The sequence below is a fragment of the Paralichthys olivaceus genome, chromosome 11 (assembly GCF_024713975.1).
Source record: "Paralichthys olivaceus isolate ysfri-2021 chromosome 11, ASM2471397v2, whole genome shotgun sequence".
NCBI classification, from domain to species: domain Eukaryota; kingdom Metazoa; phylum Chordata; class Actinopteri; order Pleuronectiformes; family Paralichthyidae; genus Paralichthys; species Paralichthys olivaceus.
The window spans coordinates 11,137,434-11,150,165 of NC_091103.1; the positions used below are offsets into that span (position 1 = coordinate 11,137,434).

The window sequence follows — 12,732 nt, forward strand, 5'->3', positions numbered from 1 at the left end:
AGTGCACGCTCCGCTTTCTCACTCTGATAGTTTGAAAAGTTGTCGCAGGAGGCAGATGCATCTCCACGATCCACACACGAAACGTCTCCAGGTTAATATATCACCAGTGATAAATCGTCCCCAAACTTTTTCTGGCACTTGCTGCCCGGCACATTTTTCGGGGGCTGTGCGCATGTGCGAAGGTGCCCGGGACTGACAATGCTGGAGAGATAGCGCGTTTGGTTTGGATTGAGAAACCCAGAGAAAAAAGGGGGAACCAGAGAGAAAAAAAAACAAAAAGGAGGAAAAAAGATCCGAGAAAAAATCCAAACAAACCCACGCCGAGAGACTGGGCAGCATGAGGTCCAAAGGCAGGGCACGGAAACTGGCCACGAGTAGGTGCAACATCCCTTTCTTTTTTTTCTTCTCCTTTTCAAACATGCCGTCTTAATATCTTACCTATCGCTGTTATCACCGCGTCTGCTTATACTTTCTGTAACCATTTCATTCTCCTCCAGGAAATCCACACTTTTACGCGTAAAGAGTAACAGAATGATGATGTTGTCGCGAAGGAGAAGAAGGGAAAAAAGTGGAGCAGTGTAAACTTTAAAGTTGAGGGGAGCGATGGAGGAACTTTTGTGCAGGGCGTCCGCTCCTGTATATTGGATTTGCTGGTTGCATGTAGTGGGCGCTGTAGTGTAATGTAGTGGGTTAAATTCCCCGTGTCCTGTGCGTCGGCAGTTGCATTGTATTAGCTGCGCGGTGCTGTATCGCTTGGTGCTGCTGGTCTCTTCAGTTTTTGCCGGAGGAGCAAGTCGGATTAAATGCAGAAAGAAAGAAATAAAAAACAGATTGATGGAGAGAAACGAGAAGAAAAGGCGGATTTAGGCAGACGTGGTAAATGTTGCAGTGGAGGGGATCTTGTTTGTGAGGCATGCAGTTCACTCCGAAGTCCTGTGAATGCTTCATGTGTGTTTGTTGTTAGATCTCATACCATTCCGGAAAAAACAAATGCATATAGTGTAATAATTTAATTTATTTGTATGCTGCAGTGTTATATTTTATGTGGTTTGATTTTTGCAGGACGCAGCTCCTCACTCTGCAAAAATCTTTCAGGAGAAATCTATAACTTCAACTATCTAATTAGTTGTATCAAGTGAAGTAAAATATCGAAACACTCTCGTCATTAAATTGACTTCATTAATTAGATCTACTATAATACTTTATGCGAGATGATCGATGGAGCTATTCATGCATTGCAATAAATTATCAATAATTATATTGTGTTTTCTGAAGCTGCTCTAATCTGCATGTTGCAGTTGCATTTTTCCTGTGATGTTGTGAATATATACATTCATGTGCTGTGTTGCCTTTCATTTGATTTTGAAAGCACACTATTAATCTAAAAAAAAAAAAAATTGCAATTTTATTTCTGGAATAAATGTTTTAGATATGAAATAACAGAATAGCAACAATCCACTGTAATGACGCAGGCCTGCGGTATTTTAGTGTTTGCATGCAATGTTATGTTTTGCATGCAAGCTCAGGATTTTCATGAGTTTCAAAGACTTTCAGTTAGATCAGTGCTCAGTATTTGCATTGTGCATTTAGCCCTGCATGTTTGCATTAAAAATAAAGCAAAATACAATTTAAGAAAAACACTATAACAACAAGATAGCTGCAATATAATGTTTAAACTGATTTGTACAGTTGGTGCCAATAAGCAGCAGGTTATGGAGAAGGGTCACATGTGTTTGATTGGTTTGTCCTCACAGAGATATCAGAGCTATAATAAAGACAATATATATAAAGTCAGTACTTTAGTGTGATTCTATTGAATGTGGTGGCGACATGAACGTGCACGGGCAAACACACACACTCATCATCATCATCATCATCATCATCATCATCATGAGGAAAGAAACCACTTGTTTTTCTTTCTGTCTGAGACTGTGAAACACAACACTTTGCCTCAGAATAAGACTTTTTATTACCGGGCTCAGAAAACGCACCCAGAGGAGAACAAGCAACAACTGCACCATTTTCTACATATTTGACAACCATTAAAGGCCTTCTGTGAATACGGCAGCTACAGCCTATTATTCGCTGTGTATTTAAAGATTAATATTCTCGGGATAGAGGGTCTCTACCTCTTGGGTCAGAATAGGAGGGGGTGTTGTGTGCGTCCCCCTGGAGGAGCGGGCTCGCCCTGGCCCCCAGCCAGGTCTGCACAGTGTCAACAGTGAATATTTAAATTCCCAGACCCCTCATATGGGCTCTGTGTTCAGTGTGTGTCCAGAGAAGTCGTGTTAAAAACGGGCATGTGCGGGAGGGCCTCCTCGCAAAACAGTCGTGTGATTTCCAAAAACAGGAGAAGGGTTATATGCAGATGAGGTGATGGAGAGGTGGTAAACGTGAGTGACTGATGGAGGCCGAGCTGATTAGTCCAGATGTAATGTGGTGCGGCCGCAAAACTCGCGTTTGCTTCCCCAACTAAGTTTAGCCGAGGCGCGCACATGAGGGCCGCACCCCGCGGTGAATGAGATGGAAGAAGAGGAGGTGGAGGACGAGGAGAACTTGGAAGAGTCAAACTCCAGCTCGGTGTGCAGGGCCAATTAAAGAGCCACTTAGCATATTTGTGCCCCAATAAAACCGTTTTGATTACAGTGTGTTCAGAGGGCTTTGATAAATTGTCAGGAGTCATCTCAATAGCGATTAATCTCACACAAGCCACTGAGACTAATAACTGTGATTTACGCATCTATGTAACATCTAAATCTGAAATTTGGGATAATTACAGGAGAGGTTCCATGACACATTTGGAAGTTTTACAAGTGGCACATGCTGCATTCAAATCATATGCATGTCCCAAGACCTGGATAGACTTGTTTATCTGATAATCATTTAGCCACCGTGGATAATAACTGAAGTTTACGCATCTATACCATTTAAATCAGATTTTTTAGGCAAATTAAATGAGAGGTTCCATGACACACATTTTGAAAACTTAACAAGTGGCAGTGTAGCATTCAAATCCTGTGTTTGTCCAAAGACCTGGAAACATACACGTTTAACCATTAACTGATTTACGCATCTCTATGCTTGTAAATATTAACTTTTATGAAAATTAATGGTGAAGTTCCCTGAAACATATTTGGAAGTTTAACCAGTGTCAACGCAGCATTAAAATCACTTATGTGTATGTGTGTCCACAGACTTTACAATCGTTCATCCCATTTTGCAAATTTTACAATATTTTTGAGCCATCACTCACTGATCCGCCTGTCTTCAGAAATGTGGCTGACATTTTTCTAGATGCATTATCTTTCAAATTGACCCCCCCTGATTGGAAGCTGTGTTTGTGCATGTGCGTGTGCACGAGGCCTCGGGATCTCGCTGTCCGTCAGGGTCTCTCTCCTCCTCCTCTCCGCAGCCGAGGAGCGCGTCGTCCTCCTCACTTTGTGCAATGGGCCATGCATCCCGCGTTTGTCTGGCGGAGCTCATTAAAACGGTTAATAGATCGGCCCATTTAAAAGGTGAGAAGGAGCGGGCCGGCGCGAGGGAAGTGAAATAGAGACCCTCCCATTAAACAGCCCCTTGTTGTCCCGGAGCAGAGCTCGTTGCCTCCGCTGCGCTTGGTGCCAAAGCTCCGTGCGCAAATGTCCCAAATCTCCCTCAGTGCACAAGCTCATGGGTCGAGAGTCACTGGGGCCCACGACAGAGGTGACTCCTCTTTGTTGGCTTTTGTTAATGCTGCTCTGAGTTTGATTTTTAATGCAAATACATAACAAAGGCCCCTATATATTTTTTTCTGTGTGAAGTATTAAATAACAATAAAAATCAATTGGTTTGAATTTGAAACAAGAAGGACTATTTCACATCCCCACCAGGGTAAATAAAGATTTATTATTTTTAACGTTTCAATGGAACATTCAATAACTTCATCCCTAACTTTGTTTTTCCCTTTTTAGTTTGTGTGTTTGCTTTAGATGACAGACTGTGCATGAAATGCTCACTTAAACTTGAAGGAACGCCACTTGTATCGTTGACACAAATGCTTGTTGTGTAAAAGGTTTCTGTCAGTACCTTTTTTAGAGGAGTTACATTTTTCCACTTCAATGTCATGGCCACAGAACAATTATAGGATCTGTCTGCAGAGGTTGTGAAAGTGAGCAAGCACACTTCCAAACATGCAGCGTAGCATTTCTGCTTGTTATAATGGGACGGCTGCTGAATGCTTGTCAAACCAGGTGTAAAGCATGTCACGGACACGTATGCACACAGAAGCACATGCAGCCTTTATGGGTGTATTAACTGAGTCCTGAGGTACAACTGTATGTTTGTTTGTGTCTGTATGTGTGTGTTGGTGGGGTTTGGTTGGCGGGGGCAGGTTCACTGTGACCCGGGCCCTCTCATCTATCAACGCCCCCATCTGTCTGACATGTCGTCCACTTTCCTCCTCTCTTTCGTGGGGAGAAGGGTTCCTCTCTCCCGCCCTCTCCCAAAAAATACCCCTTATTTGGAAGGTCTCTGATGTTAATTAGTCGTCCAGGACTCGGTCTCAGGGCTGTAAACACAGAGCTGATGAGGTTAGTGGTTTGTTTATGTGCTGTTGTCACCCACTTGAAGGATGGTCCCATGTCCCCAGCAACTAGGGAGCTTCCAGGCCCTGTCGAGGGTCCCCTCTCAGGCCCTGACACAGCAGCGGCCCTGCCCCAGGGGCTTCTCTCCCGTCTCAACTCCCCTCTTTTCCAACTGCAGTCCTCCATCTCAGCCCATCACTTATCCAAGGAATTTCATAATGCTCGAAAAAGCACACACACAAGTATTATTTTTTGAACGATACTCTGGTGGCAGGTACAGAAAAAGTGAGTCTGTATGTAATTGTGTTGTCATTGAGTGTTGCGCTGATGGGTGAGGCGATAGCGTGTTTGTGTGTTGCATGTGTGGGGTGGGGTGGGGTGGGGTGGAGGGGGTATGGTGCAGCAAGCCAGACAGGGCAGTGTGGGAACACCAAGGGATGGATGGAGGCAGGGAGGGTGGGAGGTGGCTGGGCAGCAACATGTCAAGCCTGGGAACCGCTGTGTGTTTACCACAGGGAAACTGTACCAACACAGAACAATGAGTGTGTCGTACCCCTTCTAAATAAAATAAAAAAAAAGCAATTCTGCTTTCTTCTCCCCCCTAAAGGTCATGGAGTTAGAGATAGGGAGTCCACACAAAAGCCTCCTGTCTGTCGGCAGTCTGGTCTGGCCCAGTGCGGTGCCAAGGCTGAGGTCATTATCAACAGAGCGGTCCCAAGCTAAGCATATTTTCATAGATTGTGCTTGTGTGTGTGAGTGTTTGCTGGAAAGGGAGGCGAGGGTGTGCATGTGCTTATGTGGCTGGGCCCAGTGTGGACGTGCGATTTTTAGAGCGTATTGCACAAAACAAAAGGCCCTCTGAGGAGCATATACATCCACGGCATATGGCTGTCAAATTTGTGACGCGCTGCCATTTTCTCATCGCAAATTGGTCTGAGACAAATGACGTTTTGCTGAGTTGAAAAGTTTACCCTCAACGTCAAACTGATTTGTGTCGTTATGATGTCTGAGAAGTTATAATGTCAACAGATTGCTGATGGTGCGGTTCGCCTGGGCTATTAATGGGGCGGTGCTAAGTTGGCGACTCCTTGGCGCGCTGTGAGAGAGGACGTCTGTTAGCTAATTAAAGAAACTCAATCATTTTATACTCCAATCAATTACCTGGTAGCAGGCGGTAGAAACAGGCCCGACACTCTGGCCTCATGTCTCACATCGGCTAACTACGCTAAGTCACTTTACTACATTGTTTACTGCTTTTATGGGAACGAAGACTAAATAAGAGGCTTGATATGACTTCATGCTGAATGCCAATGTGTGTGTGTACTACTTTACACAAGGCTGCACACATAATATCCGTTTTTCATGCAGTATGATCATTTACTTTTCAAATTCACCCCCCAACATCAGAAGGGCATTAAGTGGATTTATCACTTCCATCCCAGTTGTCCATATCTCAATGACCCTTTAGCCCCTTTTGGACAACACCAATGTTCTTTTGACTGAATGATGAATATCTTTGTACTGGCAGGTTTGCTAGAGTCACATGTGTTTGTTTGTGGACGTTGGGTTTTAATCTCTCTCCCGGTGGATTGAGAGCAAGAACAGTGTTTTTTTTCCTTTTCTTTTACTCTTACACACTGGAGGCAGCACATAGCTATAAACAGGAATTACCCAACAATCGCTTTGTGAATGTGGTGATAACAGTGTGTTCCAGCACTGCTCGGGGATCTCCCTGGGTGGAGCAGGCTGGCCCATAGGGATCGAAGGAGTGAGTGAGTGAGTGAGTGAGGGAGGCATGGACGTAAAGGGGGGAGCAAAACAGGGCCATCAGGTAATGCCTATAGCGGAGGAGGCTGGAAGGACAGAGCGTATATAGTCTGAGGATCATTTATGTTTTTATGTAATGGGAGTATTCCTGTACACCTTTTTATCTCTGTTACAACAACCACATCCCACTCCCCACCCTGACGCTCATCAAGTGGTGACGTGTTGAGGAGATGTAATTAAAGGTGGGGCCTTCCTGATGGTATTTTTTTGTGAAACATTTGCTCGCTGGTGACGCTCCACTTATATGAGCATCACACAGTGCTTGAGTTTGTTTGGCCAGATAGAGATCTTGTCAGATGAATTCCCTGGACTCTTGTTTATGGGATATGAATCATCTTTCCACCATTAGTGAGGCATGAACCCTCAATGTTCTCCTTACTGTCCCACTCCTAATCCCATGTCTGAGAAAAGGAAACATCCCATCCCTGTCCTGCAGAGATCTGTTCTTGATGAATTCCCCTCTGTCCATGGTGTGGACCCGTGTAAGCCATGCACCTTTGTGCGTGCACGTGTGTTGTTGGTCGTCCAGGGTCGCAGCAGAGGAAAGAATGTGGCTGTGGATAGGAATGCAGGGCTGATTAGCGCTGCTTACCTGTAAGTGAACTGGACGTGCCGGCGTGTGATGAGTCCGAGGAAACAAGCGAACAATAGGACAGTAGAGATTCCTTTCCACGCCGCATTCCAGCGATCCTGCGGCCGGGGCCCCCCACTCAGTGCTTTGATGAACCCTTCTCGCAGCTTCCTGGGATTGTCGCTCCTCCACAAACACAAAAACATAAAGCGGTACGCATGCGGGGCCAGGGAAGAGAGAGCACGGCCCTCCTCAGGATGTCCTGTTTTGATTAGCGTTAGCATCCTAAAAGCACCATTGAAATATTATTCTAACACGGAGAAGCGCTCAGTGGTGACACATCCACTTCTTTCCACTCTTTGACCCACAGGGTCAGATACACTACAATGAGCCAGGAATCAAAGAGGTGCTCCTCACCCAGTTATATGACTGAGGAAATCATGTGAGGAAAACACAGCGATTAAATGATAGGGAGAGATTTCAAGGGCCGTCAACAGGTGGATGTTTTTTAGAAATATCCAAGAAACACCTGACATTTCTGAAGTCATGTGCTATCTTTAAAATTTGCAAGCTAGATTTTAGTGGTGTTGACAAAGGTTTCTAGAAGTGACTGTCTAAGAATGAGCAGATATTCCTCATCGTATGAAAAGTGTGACTTTTTAAAGACACTGATGACGCAATGATTATAAGATATAAATCAAAGTTTATTTTTTATTACCCTGTGAGATATTTTATCAAACTTAATGACAGAGACTAACCTCTACTAACTAACTAAGCATTAACCATAACCCTAACCGGAGCTGTTATTCTCAAGTGACGTTAGACATTAAAATAACTTTTATTCTAAAGAAACTTGGTTGATATCAGTTGCTAGATTAACTGAGGGTAGTCTGAACGTAAGTGCTGTAGTTGTGTATTTGGAGCAGCAGTGTCCTGTTTCCACAGCCCCACACTACATCTTTCCTGTCTCCTGTGGAATCAGAGAGCAGTGAAGCATTGCAGCATGGTTTGTTGTTCTGCTGTTGCTTGAGGGCTTTAGTTTGACAGGAGGGCACCACTTTGTTCACCTCGGTGTCCAGAAGGGACCCCTGGGGGCCTCTGGGCCTGGATGTCTCTGTCAGGGCTGTGGCAGGAGTGGGGCAATGGGGGCCCCCGCTGCTCAATGGGTCAGCGGACAAGCTAATCGATTTTATCTCCGTTTCACACACCACGCCAAACCCCTACTGGTCTGATATTCACATGTTCACTGTTCAGAGGATTATGCTCGTTCCGTCTTCTGTCTATCTTTTTTTTTCTTTTTTCTCTTTCAGTTTTTTCATTTTCTCCCACCACATTTCTACTGTTTCTAATTTGTATTTCATTCGTTATGTTTTGTCTACAACATCTCTTGTGTTTTATCTCCCTCCCTCACTCCCCCCCTTTTTTTTAACTTTTGGAGGGAGCATTTTAAATTTAGCCTCCGTGCCCGTCTCCATGTTGGCGCTCCCCTCGAGGGAGGCTGGTGGGCGGGCGGAGGAGCCCTTGTTTTCTCGGCCATTCCTCTGGATGAAGCGTTGGAACAAGGGAATGAAAGCTTTGGGAAAGGTCTGGAAACTTCCCATTCATCAGTGTAAGGAGATACTGCGCTGACAGTTAGCAGACGGCCAGCCAAGTACAACACGGGACAGCCGCGTGGGCCCGCAGCGCTCGGCTCAACAGACAGACAGAGCAAGACCAGACCAAACACCCCACTCATCTCTGCTCGAGGAAATAACATATGTTAGCATTTTAGGCATTTATTCTGATTCTCTTTGTGCGGAGCGACTCAAGTGCGAACAGTAGAATAAGTGACTGATTATGGGTGCAATCATAACTAATATAGTAATAAAGAGGAGCAGGGGGCAACAATGTTATAGTGCTGCAGACAAATAATGATCACATGCTGCCATTTAAGTAATGGAACAAACTGCGGTTAGGTCCAGTTTTTTTTTCTGATTTGGCAAAATCAACAACTTTTTCTAGTTTGGGGCTAAAAAGGCATTGCAAGTTCTGTACTTCACTTTTTTATTCATGCATACCCTTTCACCATACACTTCCCATCAGCCACTGCAGCAAGACAGATTGCATGCACGTCCTCAGGGCAGTAATGCATTAATGAAAGTAAAGAATTCTGAAACCTCGACACATTCTATAGATTCAGTTACTCTGATACAAATGCAGACATGTACCTGTATATAGGGTTAGTGGAGATGGGACAGAAGATTGGCTGGGCAGTGCATGGTGGGACATTGCAGGTGTGTCTCTCTGCCCAGTCATTAATCGCTGCCATCTGACAGTTCAATCTACGAGGGACGGAGCGGAGCAGCCGGCTGGTTACCAGGGCAGGTCATTACTGAGCATGGAGGCAGCCAATCGCATCAGCGATCAATGACAAAGGGAGGAGAGGAGAGCAAAAAGTGAGGGAGAAGTGGAGAAAGGTGAGAGAGGCGATGGAGATGTAAGAATGACGGGAGGGGAGAGGAGAGGTATGGCAGGATAAAGGCAGTTATGCTGCTGAAGGTCAGTTCTTGGTTGTGGAGTGGATGACAAACAGGCTGTCAGCCGCCAAGAAATCGAGATATTCATCAGATGCTGCACAACTTAAAATATGGGCCCCTCGCACGTGCACACAGTTAAATGTGCATAGACACAGTCTTTGTCATGGCAGCTTGATTGAGAATGCAGCAGAGGAATTTACTGTGAGCCATTGTTTTATGAATTCCATATACAAGGTGTTGGCAGTCTGCGCTGCCCTTTTAGTGGTCGGTTTAGGCTGCGCTGTGGTAAAAGTAATGACTGACCGAATAAGAAAAAAAATCAGTTCATGAAAACGCCACAACTCCCCTGTGGCTCCGCCTCCGCTGCCCACCGCGTTACTACGGGAACAGCTGCCATGGCGAGGTCCGTCCGGCGGTGTTTACCCAGACCCAAGAAGTCAAACACAACCCTCCCTCCGACAGAGGGAATTCCAAACGCTTTACGACATTTATCATATTTCATTACCCAGCAAATGTCATTTTCACCTTCTCACCCATGTTTTTCCTGAGACTTTCTCAAAGAAAAGAAAAAGAAATAATGACGATGGGATTAATTGACGTTGTGGGTGACAGTATTTGGCCAGGCCTGTGGTAAAACAACAGGGAGAGCTCTCGTTTTCTCCCTAGAGGCCTAGAATAGCAGAACTGGTCGTTTATCCTGCACTATCTCTCAGCAGATCCACTGGCCCTCTCTCCCAGACACAGATTCTCTCTCTCTCTCACACACACAAACACACACACACACACACACACACACACAGACTATCCCGTGTAGACACCACTGAGTGATGATGAGTCATTATAGAGAGGGTGCCCTTCGACCTCCTGCAGTCTTTATGGATCACTCTCTGGCAGAATCATATTCCCTAATGCCAAGTTGCTGTCCATCTGCCTGCCTGTCTGTCAGACGGTCAAGCCCCTTAGTCTCTCTCTTTCTATTTCTCCCATACTCTCTCTCCCCTGAGTTTCACACACCAGTTCATCCCAGACATCTCCGTCTCTGTTTATTTTAATAACAAACAGGAAAAATATCTCCTTTTCCCATTACCAAATGTTTGAACGTGATAGTTTTCCTGTAGGCCGCGGTGAGAGTAACGGGCGCAAGTGTTGATTTGTTCCAAGATCATTTTTAGATGAACTTGAGAACAGGCTTCGAAAGTTGTCTGTTATCCAAGGGTGCGGTATAGTTCAGATGAATTGCATGTATTCACCCTAACTTACCATGTACTGCAGTGTTGAGATTGGCATGCACCATCACTTCAGTTGAATTCACAGTAATCCAATCCACGTCTTTGCATGTAAGTGTTTTCTCCACATCTATTTTCCTCGCTTGCATGCGATCATGGTAATTCATGCACAGAGGAGCAGCGCAGTGAAAGGGAAGGCGGAGGAAAGGAGTCAGTTTGGATTTCTGCACGTCCTCTTCTCTTATTTGACGTTACTTTGTTAATCCAATACTACCGCTATGCCAAAGGGTATTCTGTGCGGATCAGGCCGCTAATATGTTTGTTGTGGGCGCCAGCATTTGATCCTTCTCTCGACAAATGCAATTTGTTTGGCTTGATTTGATCAGCTGCAGCAACATATTTCCGTGCAGGCGGGAGCATGTAAACCCTCCATACAAAAGGAGTTAAAATGTTTTTTTTTCTTTTTTGTGCGTCTGAGAGAGAGGAAACTCTATTACAGGTGTCCTGGACCGCGGGGCCCTGCTGTCTCTGATGAAATGCTCTCTGGGTGTTAATGCAATTCTGATTTTGCCTAGTCTGGAGACAAGCCACCTCTGGGGTTTTAAAACTGGCTCTGAAAGGCAGAAAACAAAGTCTGGATCTGAACTGTGCAATTACAATGGTGGAAACTTTGAAGGGCACTTCCTGATGCAGCATAGTAATCTCCTTTGGGACACCAGAGAATGATGCTGTATAATTTTGGTGATGTTTTTGTGGAATAAGCTTTGTTATATGTATGCACAGAGCATGCGGCTAAAGTGGTACTGTACACAGCCAGTGATATATGTTATGCCTTTGACATAGAATTTACTGCAGGCAGGCTTTAGCGCTGCTGAGATGACAGCTGATGAAAAAAGAAAAACGTAGATCTGAGGTAAGATACTACAAAATCACAGATTTAAGAATTACTCGAAACTTTTACAGTGGATGTGCCAAAGTTCAGCAGTTACAAAACTAGGCCTTCATCACTCAGCATACACCAGAGTTACTGTGCACACACAATCCAATGCTTTCCTTACATGCAAAGCTGAGGTAATAACCAAAGTAATATCTGGGTCATAATGCGTATTAACTGCTGCTGTTAAATCACAACATTGAGTGGCACATGTTACAGCCACCACCTGTCGTCCATTTTCATTACCAGTCCGGTGTAAAGCCCTACTGATATGGAAGTAGTTTAAAAAATTCTCAATTCCAATATACTGACCCATGTTGATATGTTGATGTTGATATTTTAAAATGTAACCCTGTAATAATGTAGTAATCAAACTAATTTCACTCACAGTTCCCCAAACATTTTTTTAATCAAGTTCCATGAATTTGTCAAGAAAGTCCTATCTCAAAATGTTAAAGATATTGAAATATAATTTGCCGCCTGATTCAGATCTGCAGCAAAATTTTATGGGTTCTTTCCTCACCTATGCAGCATGCTTTCACCAAGCTTCATGTTAATCCGCTTCAATGCCGCTGACAATGAAAACATAACCTCTTTGGCGGAGGTAAAAACTATAAATAAAAACTCCTTATGAATACATCCAAATACACAGAACTTGAACTGACAAAAAAGCAAGCAACATTTCAAAAGAAAATTGTAAATGCACATTTTTTCTGCATGGTTTATTGTTTAAAATAAAAGCTTTCATGTTGACAAATGCTGAAATGTGAAAGGCTCATATCTGTCCATTTTATCAGCCAACAGATTAATAGGTAACATATTTATTTATTTCATGCCGAACATTAGACAATTGTGTAAACCTGGTTTTACCATTTGGTAGTTCTAATGCACATTAAAGGCAAACCCCACCACAGCTGCCCCCCACATTTATATATCACTGAAAAAACGACTGGCCTGCAAAACAAGTGACCCATTTCAGCCCCTCAGGGGTTCAGAGACATAGGGCCCATGCTACCTGTCACACCGTCAGCCAGCCCAGGGCCCCACAGATCAAATACAGGTATGATTTATGTCTGCTGTCTCAGCCTTCACACTG

General features: G+C 44.3%; 1 protein-coding gene across 13 annotated transcripts in view; it reads left to right on the forward strand.

The window, feature by feature from the left end:
* The first annotated feature begins 28 nt into the window (after nt 1-28).
* The window catches only part of mecom (MDS1 and EVI1 complex locus), a 138,236-nt gene continuing 125,532 nt past the window's right edge, over nt 29-12,732 (forward strand). For 6 of the 13 annotated variants that reach the window (XM_069535020.1, XM_020095297.2, XM_069535014.1 and 3 more), the window contains exon 1: nt 31-374. In XM_069535020.1, coding sequence (XP_069391121.1) covers nt 338-374 — 37 coding nt within the window. In that variant the 5' untranslated portion in view covers nt 31-337. Of the gene's footprint in view, nt 375-12,732 lie in introns of all 13 variants that reach the window. The other 7 variants (XM_069535018.1, XM_069535019.1, XM_069535012.1 and 4 more) reach the window with 4 other exon arrangements.